Consider the following 20,346-nt stretch of genomic DNA (forward strand, 5'->3'; position numbering starts at 1 on the left):
TCAGTTCTATCATGATACAACAAAGTTGTGTGATATCCTAGTCATAAATTATACATTTCATAATGATAATTACAGCTTGAGTTTGCCTTACAGTTAACACTAACTTGGGTGAATTTCAAACCAATATATGATATTCATATCAGTAAGTTTTTCATATCAATAATTAATTTACCACTTTAAAAATGTTGATAAACTGGTTTGGTTCCAAGTCAGTAAAAATGACAGATTCATTTTGGTATTAGTTCAGTTTGAGTCCCTGATATTTCTGTAAAAACAACAAACAATATTTATATTATTTAATCGTAGCTGAAGAAACAGAGATTTCATGTGATAAATAATTTCATATGATAAAAACACTGAAGGAGACAAAGGAGAAATTTTGTTATAGTACAATTGAGAGATAACATTGTTATTTTTTTGAAATAACACATCTTAATAAGTTTATATAATCCTAGGCTAGTGATGACAAACCTGTAATCTATGTGATAATTTTGAGGTACTTTGCATTCAATATTTAGAAAATATGAGGTTTTTATAAATTATTAAAAAATTTGATAGGTTTCAAAACTTATCAAATTTTGTATATCAAAACTTATATTTATATAACTTATATTTGTATAACTTATCAAATATGTAGTGTGAAGCTTTAGGACCTTCACACTACATATGAAGGTCCTAAAGCTGTTATGAAAAGTCTTAAATGCAAGTAATTGTGAACCTTAGAGAAAAATAATCAAATAAGCAACAGCAGATTTTCCATTATATTAAATATTTGTTTGTTATAATCACATTATTATTTTCTTCTCACTTATGTAGTTTATGGTTATTTTTTTGACATATTAAAAACTTAATAAAAAATGCTTACACAAATTTTACTTTATTTATTATTTTTTTTAATTACTCAAATTATGTATTTGACCCATGATTTGTATTTTATAAATTTTAAATTCAGTTGTGACCTACCTTTGGAAATAGTTTGTCATTGCTGTCCTGCTCATTAGTTCAACTAAATCAGGCTGTTGAGCATCAAATATATAAGGAAAACTCAAATTATATAGTAATCTTTTAATTCCTACTGTCCAGTTTATACTCACAGCTTTTATTTTTTTTATCTGTAATATTTGAGAATTATAAATTTGTCTTTGTGTATCACTTCTAAGCAGTTTTAACAACACAACCTGATTATAATAACAAAGTAATAATAANGTAACAAAAAATTAGAACTGAGGATATGAATGATCTGAATCAAGATGGGACAAAAAATGAGGATACAATGAATGAGTATGATGTGAAGGAAGGAAATTCTTTGTTATGTTGGTTTACACGTGTGCTTAAAATGAATGAGGACAAATTGATGAAATATATATATTTGACATGTGAATGACAAAAATGGACCAGTAAAATGCTAGGTTAACTTCATTGTAGAAATATCTGAGAGAAGGATTTTGATTATCAGCAATAATTATTAATAAAATATAGTTACTTAATGTAGAAACAAATTCTTAATCAAGTTACATTATAACTTACATAGAATAAACAATTACAAAAATATATGTCATTATCCATATTCAGAATATACTTTACAAAATTTAGATGCTAGCACAAATAGTTAAAATTTACATATATTGCAAAAAGGAACAAATTTAAAATTAAAAAAACAAATAAATTAATAAAGTTCAGCAAATAATTTAACATACATTAAAAATATTTTCAGTATACATGAATAAATAATAATTGCAATATATTGGCAATTTTCATACCAAAAACATTTATCATCAAACAAAAAATTTCAATTATACTTTATGAAATCTTTTGGAACATCTTTAGAGAATGCTTTAGTTTTTAATAAAAATCTAAATACAAATAAGCGGCATTTTATTCACTACAATATATAAAAATTCTTAATGATGAAATGTACCATAATTTTATGCAGGTAATTGATAAGTTATCTGTGTTTAAATGACAATTTAGAAGGCAGTGCAGACTATGAAATGGAGTGGGTCATATATTGATTTTAAATTGCAGTTTCAAACTCAAACATCTTTTCTTTTTGTCTAAAGTCATGCAGTGTGTCTTTATAAATGTGAAAAACGTTGTGTAAATTAGTTAAAGTACAGCTGAATGCTGTAATTATAAGCAAATTTTAATCAAATAATGATGAAAAAGTTTTTTAGAAAAGAGAGTAAAGAATTTAGGAATTTCAGTTCTTAGACAATAATAGACTTGTAATGAAATTAAATACTATTTTAGAAATTTTTAAATATCATTTTTAACTGTTTCTTGAATTCACTTTATTTAAAAGGACAAAAATTCAAGATGTAAATAGAAATTTTTTACTTTTATAACCATTTAAAAGGGGTTTTTTTGGATGAATAAGCCAAAATGTTATGTCCTTCGAATCCGATGTTTACCTGAGTTTAAGTTACTCAGAAGATGATTAATTCTAGATATTTTATTTAAATGCATTTCAGATTGAAATTCTTGCTGATCCCCCAAATAATCTAGCATTCAATAATTTTATTATGATAATTTTTGGACTTGTTTGTTTATCAAAGTGTAAAGTATAATTCATGATACTCCTTGGATCATGGATGTTGAAATAAATTTCCAAAATAACATTTAAGTCATATCTTGATTTAGTTAATGTTTGTTTATTGTTCAGACAACTATATAGTGATTGGTTTTGAGTTGATATTGTAGCCTTAAGGACAGGAAAATTGCATGAACATCTTATACCAAAAGTTGGACTAATCACATTATCAAACATCAGAAAACAAGTTTAACTTGAAACAATTTGAGTCTTATTAAAGTTGTCTTAGGTAGTTCAGGCTATATATGGAGTTGTGTTAAATAATAATTACAATGATGATTAAATTTATCATCAAAGAGAAAAGATTATCTCTAAATATTAAATTTAGAACAACTAGAGAAGGCATCTCCTTGAATATAGAATTCATTTGTCAATTTCAACTGACTTATGATGTCAAAAGATTAATATTTTAGTTTTAAACACATTAATTAATAACAGATTTCACATTGTTTAAGAAAATTAAGATTTGATTGAAGAGTTGACTTAGAATCTGCAAAAATTACTATAAAGCAAACAGTAAATTTCATTAGCATCCAACTGTATCCCTAGATAATTTCTTAAAAAACAGTCACTTATGTCATATAACTAAAAAGAGATGGGCTAAAAGGACATCCTTGAGATAATCTATATTCAATTCTTATTCAGTATTTCTCTTTTCATTCAAATAAAACACATTATTTGAAAATAACTCAAATATTTTGATAAATTTATGAAAAACTCCTATATTAAAAATTTTCTTTCAAAGCAAATTATAATTCACTGAATCAAAAACTTTCCTTAAATCAATCAGTTCTGTAATCAGTTTTCTCCTTTTATGCTTGAGGAAAGTCAGTCAATTTTTTTTAGAATAAAAATGTATCTCATATCTCTGTTTTCAGTAAAAGAATCTTGACAATATTAGAAGTAAATGTAAATAGTTCTGTTATTTCTGACATATTTTCTATTTCTGATTGATGTTCTAAATGTGAATTGTACTTGGAAAATATACAGTGATTTGATTTGAAAATATGTATATATTGTTTCAATAAGAGACAGATTACATATTGAAGATTTTCAATTTTGAGTTAGCTCTGAAAGCAGATTATTTGAAAATTCTCAAAATTTGATGGTTTAAGTCCATCTATAGCAGTAATAAAGCTACACATCAACCAATGCCGAATATTATTGGGTTAGAAACGGCTATAACGTTAATAATTTATAAGACAATTTGGCACTAGAGTTAGGCATTAGGCACTATCTCTTGATAAATTTAATAATTATAATTTTTAATTAAATAATTTAGAACTACTGGAAGAAAAGAATCGGCCAGAGTGGGACTCGAACCCACAACTCCTGGTTACCATGCAGATGCATTGCCAATTATGCTACCCGGACCTCCAGTCTGATCTCCTCTTCCGGTATATATAAGGTTACATTATACTCATCTTGTAAACATCTCCAAAGGCACTCAACCGGGGCCATCACAAACTCCGGCAAGGAGTATATGTATAAACAAACATCATAAATTATTAATATTATAGCCATTTCTAGCCCGATAATATTTGGCATTGGTTGGTGTGTAGCTTTATTATATATCGGGTTTAGTGATATTTGTTTATAGCAGTAAGCTTTATCATCATTGCTGTTCGGTGATATAATTTACGTTTAATTAACTATTCAAAATACAATGAATCTAAAGATTTTATAATCCTAAATTCTAACATCTTAATTGTATAACTGGTGTCATTTATGAATTTTTAATTCTATTTGTAACTTTAAAATTTTAATCATTTTGCAGGTGAAGAATGAGAAAAATTACAGAATACTTCAATATAACTGATGGATATATATAGTAACAAAAAATTAGAACTGAGGATATGAATGATCTGAATCAAGATGGGACAAAAAATGAGGATACAATGAATGAGTATGATGTGAAGGAAGGAAATTCTTTGTTATGTTGGTTTACACGTGTGCTTAAAATGAATGAGGACAAATTGATGAAATATATATATTTGACATGTGAATGACAAAAATGGACCAGTAAAATGCTAGGTTAACTTCATTGTAGAAATATCTGAGAGAAGGATTTTGATTATCAGCAATAATTATTAATAAAATATAGTTACTTAATGTAGAAACAAATTCTTAATCAAGTTACATTATAACTTACATAGAATAAACAATTACAAAAATATATGTCATTATCCATATTCAGAATATACTTTACAAAATTTAGATGCTAGCACAAATAGTTAAAATTTACATATATTGCAAAAAGGAACAAATTTAAAATTAAAAAAACAAATAAATTAATAAAGTTCAGCAAATAATTTAACATACATTAAAAATATTTTCAGTATACATGAATAAATAATAATTGCAATATATTGGCAATTTTCATACCAAAAACATTTATCATCAAACAAAAAATTTCAATTATACTTTATGAAATCTTTTGGAACATCTTTAGAGAATGCTTTAGTTTTTAATAAAAATCTAAATACAAATAAGCGGCATTTTAGTCACTACAATATATAAAAATTCTTAATGATGAAATGTACCATAATTTTATGCAGGTAATTGATAAGTTATCTGTGTTTAAATGACAATTTAGAAGGCAGTGCAGACTATGAAATGGAGTGGGTCATATATTGATTTTAAATTGCAGTTTCAAACTCAAACATCTTTTCTTTTTGTCTAAAGTCATGCAGTGTGTCTTTATAAATGTGAAAAACGTTGTGTAAATTAGTTAAAGTACAGCTGAATGCTGTAATTATAAGCAAATTTTAATCAAATAATGATGAAAAAGTTTTTTAGAAAAGAGAGTAAAGAATTTAGGAATTTCAGTTCTTAGACAATAATAGACTTGTAATGAAATTAAATACTATTTTAGAAATTTTTAAATATCATTTTTAACTGTTTCTTGAATTCACTTTATTTAAAAGGACAAAAATTCAAGATGTAAATAGAAATTTTTTACTTTTATAACCATTTAAAAGGGGTTTTTTTGGATGAATAAGCCAAAATGTTATGTCCTTCGAATACGATGTTTACCTGAGTTTAAGTTACTCAGAAGATGATTAATTCTAGATATTTTATTTAAATGCATTTCAGATTGAAATTCTTGCTGATCCCCCAAATAATCTAGCATTCAATAATTTTATTATGATAATTTTTGGACTTGTTTGTTTATCAAAGTGTAAAGTATAATTCATGATACTCCTTGGATCATGGATGTTGAAATAAATTTCCAAAATAACATTTAAGTCATATCTTGATTTAGTTAATGTTTGTTTATTGTTCAGACAACTATATAGTGATTGGTTTTGAGTTGATATTGTAGCCTTAAGGACAGGAAAATTGCATGAACATCTTATTACTAGTGGTTCTACAATATTTCCAGTCTTTTGGAATTTTGTTGACTTGAAAATATAATACTGAAATGAAGAAATGCGATGCTATTACAGTAAAGTCCCAAAAACTCAGACTAATGTGGACCAAAAGGTGGCCGAGTTTGTGAAAATGCCGGGTTATCAGTAATGGGGTTAAAAAAGAATAAGTACGAGTGTTTCCTCAGAAAATACTGTGCTGTACTTGTATGTATTGCTTGCTTGAGAATACAACAGAGAATAAACTGACCAAATACCCTTAAACAAAGGAAAAGTATGTACTTTATGAAGGCATAGAGCCTTTACTACATGAAAATGAAAATTAATGAATACATATTGTATAGTAATTTACGTGATAAGACAGACCTCAGAAAAATACTTTGAGGCATAAAGCTGTCTATAATAAAAATTAACTAGCTGACTTTGCAAAATCTGGCTACTTTTTTTTAAAGAAATGTGTAATGTCCTGTTGTCTTCCACAATGCCCTCTGTGTTTTGCTGCTTCATCACAAAGACAACAAAGGAACAGTAAGTCCATTACTGATGCACCTTGTTGTTCAAAATACTGAAGGGCGGTTTTGACAACCTTTAGTCCCTCACTATATGATATTTTAGGAGCTTGTACAGTGGAGTCCTCAACATCAACGTCGTCTTCATTTTCTGGCATTTTTTCATTAACTGTGACAGCAACAATAATTTCTGCATTGGACATAATGTCTTGCTTGGCATCATTTTGGAACCATCATTTGATGTCATTTTCATTGGCTTCTGCACATCCAGGAACTCTTTTCAGGAGGTCGAGTAAGTTTACATTTTCTGCATCATCATGCTCAACAAACTCATTTCCCTCGTGATCAAGGAGTTTTTGCCAGGAACGAACTAGTGTCAATAACTCTAACTCGTTCCACCCAACCAACAACATCCAATAGGTTAATTTTCTTTAAGTTCTGGATAAGACCTTGACCATCATCGTTTGAAGAAAGAAGGGAGGATAACAGCTTGCACCGAGTTATCTGGACTGCTGGGTTATCGAGTGCCGAATTTTCGGGACTCTACTGTATTCTAATGTTCTGATTTCTTTCCATTTCAGATTCTGCAAGAAATGTCTTTGAATCATATTTATATTTTATAGTTAGGTGTTCATTAGAAGCCATTTCATTAATGAATAATACTTGTAACATATGTAATCATATATTTGAGAATTTAGAAATTAGATAGCAACTATAAGAACTATTATTTGAATTTTGCCACACAAATTACAGTGGTACCTCAGGATACGAAATTAATCCGTTCCGAAATTGAGATCGTATCATGAAAATGTCGTAAGGTGGATCATCTTTTCCCATACGATTACATGTAAAACCAAATAATTCGTTCCAACGCGAAGAACATACTCAAATTAAAGCTAAGTAATACATTAAAANTACTTCAGTTTTTATTTATTATTATTTTTTTTAAACAATATTTTATTTGAAAATAGGTGAATTAAGAATTAATTAATATATTTTGGTGTAAAGAGTTGTCCAAAAAAGCTGAAACCCATTTCACTAAATATGTTTTGAATTTAATAAGAATAATAAATAAAACACTAAATCTGTCAAGATTCATTTGATAGATGTCAGACATGCATTTACTGCTCTCTCCAGGTGGGCAATTTTTGTGAGGTTTGAGCACTTCCCAGGTTATGAAAACTGATAGTGTGGGAATGATATAATTAATGGGTAGGGTCAATCATCATAATGATTTGACATCTTCCATAAAATTAGCGAAAGTTGATTATTGTGATTTTATTCTGTACAAAGCAGAATAAGTAGAATTAAAACTTATTTCAAATTGTTATATTTGCTATAAAATCTTACAATAATAATTATATACATTTATATTAACATAACATTTAAAAAAAATAATTGTTAATAGGGGTACTTTTGTGTAATTAAATATTACTCTACTGAAGAAAATCTGAGTATTTTGTGTTATATGAATACAACTTTAAGTATTATTCATTAAATAAAAATAACAATTTGACTTATGACTTTTTGAATTTGACTTTGACCTATTCAAATTAATTTTTTTGATTACCGTGCAACTTTAAGTACTAACAACATTATTCTTGTATTATTATTTCAATTAATCCCTTGGTCACTGGTAAGCATTCTGATAGTTGGTTAACTATCAGTTTGGTAAATGGACAAATGTAATGATTTAAAATAAAATTACCATTTGTTTTTAAGCTTGATTGCTGGAGAATCATTAGTACTGATCTTTAAATTGCAATGTGTTTGTTATTGATATTGACTAAACTTGGCATTTGGAATAGAAAATACGGTTTTAAGAAACAAAGAAAATTTGATAGTAAAATGCTCTCTGAAAATGGTTATAATTAAAAACATTGAGATAACAGTATATAAATATTCAACACAACTAGAATGTCCTGCCTTGTTGAATTAATTAGAGGGAAAGAAATACAGATATAAGTATTTGATGTTGAAATATTAATCACAGGTTAACAATTAATTTCCTTTCCATAATCTTTGCCATCAATAATAATAATTTCAATGTGATTAATTTGTTAATTGTTTTCAATCTAGGTTTTGGATAAATTGTGTAATTTGTTTAAAGAAAGATAAATCTAAAGAATTAAAATTTTACAATGATCTATCAAATATAACAACTCATTTTATTATAATTAATAAAAATTATTGAAATTATAATAATTCCTTAAAAAAGTTTTTTAAAAATTTGTTTTAGAAATAATGAGAGATATGATGAATTTAAATAAACTAATACAGATTAATTTTACCCCATCTACTGAGAATCATAAAATTAAGTGACTATTTCGTGTAGTGTTTCGATAAAGAAAACAATAAATAGGTCCTGTAAAATAAAATACAAATTCTATTGAGTTAAATTAGTTGAAATTGATGATCAAAATTAAAAAGAAATTCATTGAAAAATCTGTTTAATTATAGAACTGCTAAATGTTTTCATACTTTTGTTGTTACTTGATTTCAGTAGAAGATTTACATGTTAATGTAAATGTAGTAAAAATAATTGATTGTTAATTTCCATCATTGAAAATAATAATTTAAATTAATTAAATTTAACTTTTTAAAATAGTAAATGAATGGTCTTAAACTTGGTCTAGTTAACAAATGGAACATCTGTTGATCAGACGACGTAATACCCGCTAACCTTTAAATACGCAATGCGTATATTCGTCTATAAAATTTGCATTATTGATCAATACATATGCTTATGTAATTGAATAGCAGATAAAATTATAAATGTATTTTAAGTGCAGTTGTTAATTGAAAGTAATATAATTGAGAATAGATTCATTTGGAGAATCATAAAATTTTCTGAACACAGAAAAAAAAAAAAAAAAAAAAAAACATTAAATTGCTAAGTTAAATTATGAATAGATGTACATTTCAAAAAAGTTTTTTCTTTTTTAATATATCCTAGAATTTTCAGTTAGTGAGATGTGTCAGAAAATATGGAAATGATTGCAACATGCAATTTTATAAATATAGAACACTGAGTCATCTGTAGTGATTTACTTTTATTAACATAATTTCATTCAATTAAGATATCAAAAAATTAATAATAATGATTTCTAGCCTGTTTACATTCAGGAATTTATTACTTAAATTGTAGTTATGATAAAATAACTTCTTTTAATAAAAATTAAAAATTATTTTTACTATTAAGTATTGAGGAGTAGTACATTATAAAGTATGAAAAGTTTTGAAATTGAGACATAATCAATTTTATTTTACTTAAACATTTTTAAATATTGATACAGAAAGACTGCTATGGACATTTCAAATGGGTTTTAACAAATAATTATTATACCTTAATTAAAGTATTGCAAAATATACTCACCATACAGATTAATGTTTTTGGGCAGGTTCAATATTCAGTATGTTCTTCAAGTCTTTACAGGTCAAATTCTAGAACCCAAATATCTTAATTGACATTTGAGTTCCAATTTTTGAATCATAACTTTCAAAAAGAACATTACAAAAATTTGAAGTTATGCTAAGTAAATATAAACTGTCACATGTGTTTGAACTTCATATTGAGAACTAATGGGATGGGATACATCAGTTATTGAAATATTTAGAATTTTTTTTTTTTTGATACGTCAGGTAACGTTCAAAATAGAAGACTTATTTGAAAATTTATTTAGTTTTTTTTAAATAATTTTTAGTTAAATATTGTACAATAAAAAATATTTGATGAGAGTATATAGTAGTGTTTATTGAAGATTCTTTTAAGGTTTTTATTTATGATGTTCTATGAGACTGGAAAGTACAGTACGTGTGACTTAAAGAAAATGATTGTAAGATTTCCAATGAAGCAAAAAGTAGATTTTGAAAACTGAAGACGTGAAGTTTTAATGTTGTATTAAAAATTTGTTGTTTTGTAGAATGACATTTGTGTCATTTATTAAAATAAAGTCCATTTGATAGCTAATTTATGCAGTACTATTTTTGCATTTCCAAAATACTTTTTTCTATTATATAATAAATTTAACATTGAAAGAAATATTTAGCAAAAAGATAAGTAAAGTGAATTTTATATTAAATTTTTTTTTCTAATTAAAATACTTTATGATTGCTGTTGTGTAATTTGATTAAAACAAAACTTATTTTTAGGATTTCACTATTCAGTTATTTAATATATTATAATTAAATTAAACATTTTAATTTTTATTTGATTTTTATTTATAAATTATCGTATGGATTTGTAATTGTCAGTGTTTACCATGTAAGGAATTTCAGCAGCGATTGTATTATTAGTTCAAAGATATTATTAGTTCATTGAGGTCGTCATTGATAATGGCCAAACTTTTTATTCATTGGTTCTCATCTGGATACCTGGATTAACAGTCAAAGACGAACAATAAGTTTTTAATCCAAGTTCCTCGAAGTGTTAGAGAAGTAGGCGTACAGAGAAAAGACTGGTCGTGGGTTGAAACTAAAGGTGTCATCGAACAGGAGAGTGAAATACACTGACCTCTAACATTCAAGTCCATTCTTAAAACTTTGTTGCTAAAAGGTTTTGCGTACAAGGAGTTTTCAATATATTTTTAATAAAATTGCTTGTCACATTGATTTAAGGATAACTACAAACTTAAACCAAATGAAAAACTTGAGATTAAAATATACATTTTTTTTTATTGCAAATATATAAAAAATAAATAATATAAAATCTAAATAGAATGTAGTAGCTGATGAAAATTTTTGGAAATTGTAAATTTAGTTTGTTTTCAATCATATATTTGAACTTATTTTAATTAGATTTTTAACTACTTACACAAATCGATTAGAATATAATTACAAATAACAATAAAATTACAAATAAAATTTACAAGTAAGAAAGAAGAAATTTTGAGAAAAAGTATGTTAATAAAAAAAATAGTATTATCTGAGTCATGACTTTTAATTGCTACTTGATTATTTCTGATTATTAGTTTTCACTTTTGTAATTTGTATTAGTGAGTAAGTAAGTTATTTGCATTCTGATATTATATTTGATATAGTTTTATTTAACACACTATAAATTTTAAAATTCTTACACCAGTTATTATATTGAATATTTCAGAATGGAAATCACTTAAGCAATAGGTATCATCAGAATTTTTAACTGGAATGCATTATGTATTTGTTAATACAAAATAGAAGTTTAAATATTTAAGCATGTTTAAATTATATTTTATAAATGTAATTGGTTTGTTTTGTAAAGAAAATATTCCATAATTTTATAGTTACAGTTTAATTCTGATTTAATATTATTAATAAGTGATATAGACTAGTATGCTATTCACGCCAAGTAATATTAATAAGCAGTAAAATTCGCTGTGCGGCTTTAAGTGTTTTTCATTCGAGCGCTTTCGATGAATGTATTGCTGTCGTCTTCAGGCAAATAACATAGTTTTATCTTATTTGTTAAATCCAAAATTTATCATTTTTTAAATTATTTTATTTAATAGAAAAATCTTCCTGTGTGGAATAATGAAATGAATTTACTGTTATTTTAACTAAAAAAAATCACATTATATTTTCTTTTTCCTTTTAGTTTTGGAAACATTGAATGACTAAATAAGAATATTTGAATATTAAATTTAATTATTATTATTATTTCTTTGTCAGTTAACAGTCAGTTAAAATTTTAAGTGACTGTTTTTGTTTTGTATAAATTATTGACTGCATTGATATAAAATATATACAAAATCAATAAAAATGTTTACTGGTAACTCAATATTACAATCATGAATATATTTTTATTCAGTAGATACGTATTTCTATAGTTGTTTGTCAAGTTTTAATTTAAGCTAAATTTTATAAAAAATTTAAACAATTTTTGTAGTTTTTAAAAAATATAAAATATCATAAATATTTCTTTTTGCACTTTTATCTCTCCTGTAATGTCAAGAAATGCAAAATTCCAGGGGGACAAAATTTGGCTGATTATCACACTTTCCTTATGTTCTATAATTGCTGGAAAACTAAAAATTAGCTTTATTAATAAAACAAATATAATAGTAATGCAAAATTCATGTAGAGTAAGAAGAAATTATTCTTTGTTTTTTGTGATACTTTTGTCAATATATTTTCTTTGTGATCTATTAACTATCTTACAATTCTTTTTAAAATTGAAACAAACAGCATTTTTAAACAACAAGAAATGTTTGCATCTAATATTTTGGATATTCTATAGAGTGAAAACATTGGCTTCAAATATTTCTTGCTGTTTAAGAGGTGTTGTTTGTTTGAATCTGTTATCTTTTGTTGGTTTGGAATACAACAGTGTTTTATATAAAAACAGCAGGACTTGAATTTGTTTATATTATGTTTGTGTATATTGTTTCTAAACAAAGACGAAAATAGTATTGTAGAGTAAAAATGTTTTGGATTTTTGACTTTTAATAAATTATATATGTTGAATATAATTAATATATAATGCTGAATATTCCAAATTAAAAGTTATAATTTCTTATTTTTCAGTGTTGTGAAAGATATTTATGTAGTGGATATGTGAAGTCTGAATGCCAAATCCAGAGAAACAAGTCATGTCCGCACAGACTCTACACAAAAGGCCACCAAAGTTGCATTTAGGTCACGAGGAAACAGCGTCGTCAGGTTTGAAGTATTTTCTGACTTATAATTATTTCAAAATAAAATTACCAGATATTTCACTTAGATTTATAATTGTGAAGTTTAATTTAAAATTTAAAAAAATTTACTTCACCGATCTGTCTTTCAAATGAGAGAATTTAAATCAAGTATTATCTGATTCTTTTATTCAATTTCTAAATTAAAATTCTTTTTGTAAGATTTGACAGCATAATAAATATGTAATGAAGTCAAAACATAAATTTTACCACATTCCCGAATGATGATTCTGTTTTGGTTGGAAAGTTTTTTGTTAAAAACAAATGAAAACTTAACTTAAATTCAAAACATTTAATGATTATTAGTTATACACCTTTAGACAATTTAATTGTTTGTAATTTTAGATTAAAGGAAATAAAATAAGATAAAACATAATAATAACTGATAGGAAGAATCTATTGAAATTTTTAAAAAATTAATTAAAAAGCACTACTAAATTTTTTAATGTACTTTATTTTTAGTTGTGTTGGAAGAGTCTAATGCTTTGAATTTTTTTTATAAATTATTATTGCATTTATTAGAAAAAGTAAGTTTGACTCAATGAATTTAACCTATTACATAAGTTTTTTTCAAAAAATAGTAACAAAAATTGATTGATACTTTCTAAAACTAATTATTATTTTATTTCCATTTCTACTTTGATTGGAGGATTATAATGTAAATGATGATGCATAACATGCCAAATATTAATAAATTAAATTTAGGTATGGGTGCTTCCCTACTTACAGATGAGTTCAGTTTGAGGTTTTGTCTAAGTCAAAAACTAACCTAACAAGTACACTTTTACATGGAATAACCACTTATTGTTAGTGTTTGATCCCTCGTTGTACTTAATATTATACACTGGTGTGCAAAACTTAAGTAACAATGTAATTTTTAAGCAGACAGCCATGAAATTGTAGAAAAGTGCTTGTTGCGATTAGTATAATGAACACCCAATTCAGTAGAAATGTGATTCACATTCAGGAAGAAGACATCACAGGTGATGTGAAGGAATGCAGAACGCGTGCAGTCAGCATGTGCAGTGCAAGACTACAATAAGAAGGAGGCTTTGATTCCATACTGTGTGTGTTCTATTCATTTTTATGCTAGTATGCTTTCTTCATCCTTTAAGTACAAAATACTGACTCTGTATTCTGAATTTCATGTCTCCCAGGTGATTTCTTTCTGAGTTATGGCAAAAGAACAATTATTGCTTAAGTTTTGCACACCAGTGTACATTACACTTATTTACTTGCTCTCTATTTCTTACTAGCAAGTGTTTCAAACATGGTTATTTCACTTAACACACTTAGGAGAGTGTTACTATATGCAAGTCATGTAATTCTTAGTAGCCTAGTAGCAATTTATTTGGTAGTTAAACATGTGCTATTTACCTACCTAAGAGGATATTTCTCTATGGTCAATATTTATATTTTTTCTTAAGAATGTAAAATATGGACTATTTGACAAGTGGAGTGAAGGTGTAAAGTTCATTAGCAGTGATATCATTGCATTATGATTAAATGTGCTGGTATCCTTGAGCCATACAATTGCTAGCAAGCACTACTTTTCTGTTAAGATGTCACATACAGAGTGGTTATAATCAAAATTGCCCTGCTCAGACCTGTAAAGTGTCCATTCTTGTTGACTTATTTTGATGAAACTTGGTACATACATTATACGGACGACAGGAAAAAGTAAAATGCAAAAAAAATAATTAGTTTAAATTTCTACCACTCGGTGAAAAAATGGCACACAAAGAACAAGAAACATGCAAAAGGTTCATATGGTTGTGGGGATATCTGAAAGATCGTGTCTATAGATGAGGCATACGAACTCTGCCTGAATTGGTAGCAAGCATAACATGCCATATTGCTGCAATTTCTCAAGAAACCTATCGGGCTACTGTTGAACACGCTGTAAGGTGCTTCAAACATGTGATTGATGCAAATGGATTGCACATTGAATAAGTGTTGTGAATAAAAACCTTTTGAGTGTTTCTATTTTGTTCCTTTTTCTTCGTGTGCCGTTTTTTCATCTAGTGGTAGAAATTTGAATTAATTATTTTTTTGCATTTTCCTTTTCTTCATGGTTCATATAACGTATGTACCAAGTTTTATCAAAATATGTCAACGAGAACAGACTCTATACAGGTCTGAGTAGGGCAACTTTAATTATAACCACCCTGTACAAGAAAAGCAAGGAAAAAGTTAAGAATCTGGTATGAAAAAAAAACAAATGAAAAATACTTAATATTAGTATCAATAAATTATTCTTGCAAATGCATATGCCTATATAATCGTAGTAAATAATCCTTTTAATCAATATTTTTCATAAATAGAATGTATATGTAAGAATTATAGTTTGTTTACTAAATAGCTTCCATCAATTTAAAAATAGAAATAAAAGAAATAGTCTAAATAAGAAAAGACATGAATACAAATAAAAATTTATATGTAAATAAACAGGTTACAATTAATATAAGTTGTGCGTTATAAGTTGTTTCTTAAAAAAATTAAGTACATTAAACATTTCCGTATTTTAGAAAACTACCAATAGTACAGTTGTTTTTCTTGTTCAATTACAATACACACACAAATGCATTTGTATATTTGAATGGAACCAAACAATTGCCGGATTTACATCGTGCTTCTTTACCGCTACTATTAGCATTTAAATACTTTAGTATAACTAGCAACACATCTGCACGGTAAGTGACAGTAGTAGGTTTAAGTCCTGTTCCAGGCAGATACTTTTCTTCCAGAATATTCTAAATTATTTAATAAATATTAAATTTAATAAGAGATAGGGCTTACCACTTACCTTTAATACCAAACTACTCAATATTTAATTATTAATAGTAGTGGTAAATTAGCTTAATATAAAGCTGAAGTTTGTTTGGTTTCATTATAAAAATATCAGGCTTTCAGATGTTTATATATGTATTTGAATGGATTTGAGTAACATAAATCAAAATGATATTTAAACTGTACATGGTAAATACAAGTACCGGTACATTGTCTATAATGCACACACTTTATTTTAAAAAACTTGTACTTTATGATGTGTTTTTTTGTGTTTAGAATAAAATTTTTTTTGTTTTATGAGTAGAATATGTTCTATTTATTTTTATGTAGAAGACAATTACTTTTTTCTATCTTTAATCACAGGTTGGCAGGAAAAAACTGAAATCAAGTAATAAAATTCTTGATTTTTTTTATAGAAAAAAAAAGTTAATTTGCATCAATAAACAGTACAGAATTAAAAATACTTTTGTACATAATTTTTAATTGGAATAGATTCAGCTACAAAGTCCTAATTGGTAGAATTTACTATACATATATATGTTACAGTTTGTTGTTAAAAAATATAAATTGAAATGAATAAGGCAAGGTGATTTAGTGACAGAAAGAAAAAACATAGTGCTTGCTAGCAATTGCACGGCTCAAGGATACTAGCATGTTTTGTCATAATGCAATAATGTCACTATTATCTTTATACTTTCATTCTGCTTGTCAAATAGTTTGTGTTGTACTTTCTTATGAAAAAATAGAAATAGTGACCATAGGATATATCCTCTTAGGTAGGTAAATAGTAGACATATTACTTACTTTTCCAGTTCAGTATAGATTTTTCCCTCAGAAGCATAGAAGATATTTTTACTATTATTAGATTCCAATGTCTTAAAATATCTCCAAAACAAACTGGGATTCATTTTCAATTGGTCAATTATATTCCAAAAATGCTTCTTATAATCAATTCTTTAAACTGATACAAAAAATTGTTATGCTTTAACTGTTTGTATAACCTTCTGGAAAACATTACTTTTGTACCTTTTCAAGCTGTCTGAATAAACCATGGAGGAAACTTGCATACAAATGGTTTTACCTTTTCCACAATTGTATCAAAATGACTATATAAAATGTTATAGAAGTTATTAAATGTGTCCTCAGCTGATATATTTAAGTATATCTGTTCTCACTATTCCTTTAAAAGTTTAGAATAAAGTTCAGAGTAATTTGCTTTCTTATGATCATAAATGGTAAAATTTGGTGAGATTGTCAGGCTATTATCTACCTAAACCAACAATTCAGCTGATGCAATGAGCTAGAATATAGTGAATGTAGCAGTGCCATGTTTAAAGAAACTTGAATTCATGTCTGCCATTTTCTTTTTAGTCCATGGGCATGCCATTTGTGTTGTGTAAAGGCAATGAGCTAGAATATTCTAACTCTTTGTGTAAAAGTGTGCAAAGGAAAGGAAGAGTTTAACCCTTGACTGAGATGATGAGTCAAAATGACCCTACGTAGTTGTTGTTGTTGTTGTTTTTTTTTTTTAATTTTGAAAGTAAGTAACAAGACATTTCTTTCTTTAACCCTTTATTAAATGTTTCTAAACAAGACAAAATATTCTCCATGTTTTGAGACCTGAACTAAAAAAAGTCCTGAAAGGAAAAAGTCCGTGTGTGTATTGGCGTTTATAAGAAACAAAATTTGGCATGAAAGCTTGTGTATGAGGAGCATTGATGCATTGATGCTATTAAATTTTAGTGGTTAAAGGTTAGAGGGGTAGGGAGATAGAGAGCTGTCATGTCAAATCTTGAGAGAGGTAGATCTTAATGAAGATGTTATTCGTTGTTAACCGTTACAATGTTTTATATAAAAGTCATCACTACCCTTAAAATCAATAGATTTTGAAGTAAAACAAAACATTCAATGTATAAATTATTATTTTCAAATAATTTATAAATTTTAAACTAAAATTAAATATTCAGGTAAGTATTTGTGATTTTTCTTTTAAAGAGAATTAAATATTTGCATACCAGAAGTAAAAATAACATTTTAATCTTTGTTTTTTTGTAACACCAACTATCTATATCTATAAACCTTTTACCGGTGCACATATCATCACACATCAAAGTGTGATGATACGCGCACCGGTAATAGGTTTATAGATATGAGTTGGTGTTACAGTACTACGGTGCAGATATTCCACCATCTTTGTTTTTTGTTTTAATCAGTTACTTTATAAACTGTTTTTTCTTAGAAGCATCAAGATTAATGTTAAATGTTGTAAAATTTAAATTCTGCTTTATTGGAGGTCACAAATTTAAATTGAGTATTATTTATACAGTATTTATAGACAATCAAGCTCATCTACCTGGAGAACAATTATGATCAAACTTCTATATAAAAGCATTTATCTGTTCATTTTGCAGTAGTATTTGTATTTTTTTTTTTTTTAGAGAAATTCAACCACAGTTGTACTGAATGTTGATTTGAGTGCCAAAAGAATACTAGAGAAACAATGCTCAATTTAAAAAATTTGTTAGTAATAGTTATGATTTGATTATAAAAATTGGAGTTTATTTATTATGACAATTAATGTCTTTGTATTATATATAATTTTATTTAATTTAAGAAATTATAAATATCTTTTAAGTAATTTAGTACTTAATTAAAATGTAAAGATACTAATCAAAAAACATGATGATTGCAAATTGTAATTGTTGCTTATATTACTGTAATATCAATACAATAATTTTCAAGCAGAAATAAGTAATAAATAAATAGCTGTAAATGATAGCTTTTGGAAATTATTTTACATTGAGATTAAAATAATGTATTTACAACAACATTGAAATAAAATTAATGGAATATCTAAATTAATATTAATTTCAAAAGTAATATTAACGTAGATATTTATTAATTTTACTTAACTTTTTAGCATTTAATTTGCACAAATCTGAAAAAAATATTAACCTGATTGGTTTATTTCAGCCGATGAAATAAATAACTCCAACGATTTTGGTCAATGCAACTTGGCGACTGTGGGAATGTCTTCTTCACCTGGCACTCCAACAACGCCCAGCACTCCCAGCTCACCCGCCATTTCGAAACCACCAAAGAAACGTTACTTAGAAAATGGTAGTTTTAGATGCACGGGAGATGATCAGAATCCTTCTCAGATGGCAAATCTTATGGAATTGGCCAAGGTGAGTGATTTAATTGTTGTTGTAGTGATCTAAACCAGAATAATTTTAACAATTTTAAATACTTCAAAACATGAAAACATATATTACTAACAAAATTATTCTTAAATATTTGAATATTTCCATCAGTTATATATTTTAGATTAATAAATCAACACACTAATGCATTAAAATGACATTATAAATTTTTCATATCAACTTCTGCTTTTGTGATTATACTACTTTGTAAAAAACTTACTTTACATTATAGATAATACATTACAGAACAATATACATTAAATACAGATACAGATATTTCTTGCTTAATGTGGGATTTGATTAACTTGCAAAATTGATTGAAACAATTCTTTTACATATGGGCAGGAGAAGTTTTAATTAATGTGGATTTAACAGCCATCTTTACTTAACATAGTAATGTTTTTCTCAGCAAATAAGATGTTAGTGATTTCTTATATAAATACCTAGTTTAATTATGATAGTTGTGAAATTTAACACATTACTGCTAAACTATCATAATTAAACTAGGTATTTATATAAGAAATCACTAACATCTTATTTGCTGAGAAAAACATATCTATGTTAAGTAAAGATGGCTGTTAAATTGTCTTCTTTGTTTAGAAACTTATTTAAAACTTTACTTCACATTTTGTTTTCATAAAATGAAATTGAAATGTCTGCAAATAAAACATATTTTATGCATATTATATATGCTTTTTAAGTTTCATAAAAGATATAATGCTATATAAACAGTAAAAAAAATACTCTGTGTGTATGGGTCAGATACTCCTAAATGTCATGCATGCCAAATGTGGTTTTGAAAGTTTCATTTGGAAAATTTTGAATTAAAGGATACAAAACATTTAAACCCAAAAACTGTTGACAAAGAGAAATTTGAAAAAAATTGTTATAAATCAATGAATAACAACTTGTGAACTTGCAGCAAATCTGTTTGTCACTTGACATGATGATTGTGTTCTGCATGCATTAAGTGGAAAAAACTGGATAAAGTAAAATTTTGCCTGATAAAGGTAGGCATCTCCAAAGTTTCATTTTATTTTTAAATTAGTTATTCATTTTTATCATATAAATGTTTTTCATGGATGACAAAATTAAAATATTTGTTATTGTGGGTTGTGATTATTCATTTAAGTACCAAGGTTCCACTGTATTTGATTAACGTGATTTTGATATAAGCAAAGCATTGATAGATCAATTAATTGCATTAATTAA

At 26.4% G+C, this 20,346-nt stretch overlaps 1 protein-coding gene across 3 annotated transcripts in view; it reads left to right on the forward strand.

Moving 5' to 3' along the window:
* Positions 1–20,346, forward strand: part of LOC111615554 (glutamic acid-rich protein-like) — a 103,203-nt gene that overhangs the window by 68,726 nt on the left and 14,131 nt on the right. For all 3 annotated transcript variants that reach the window (XM_023357064.1, XM_023357130.1, XM_023356991.1), the window contains exons 2-3: positions 12,975–13,109; positions 18,905–19,119. In XM_023357064.1, the coding sequence (XP_023212832.1) occupies positions 13,016–13,109; positions 18,905–19,119 (309 nt within the window). In that variant the 5' untranslated portion in view covers positions 12,975–13,015. The remainder of the gene's footprint in view (positions 1–12,974; positions 13,110–18,904; positions 19,120–20,346) is intronic.

This window comes from Centruroides sculpturatus, unplaced genomic scaffold (assembly GCF_000671375.1).
Source record: "Centruroides sculpturatus isolate CEXI.00-Female unplaced genomic scaffold, Cexi_2.0 scaffold18, whole genome shotgun sequence".
Classification (NCBI taxonomy): domain Eukaryota; kingdom Metazoa; phylum Arthropoda; class Arachnida; order Scorpiones; family Buthidae; genus Centruroides; species Centruroides sculpturatus.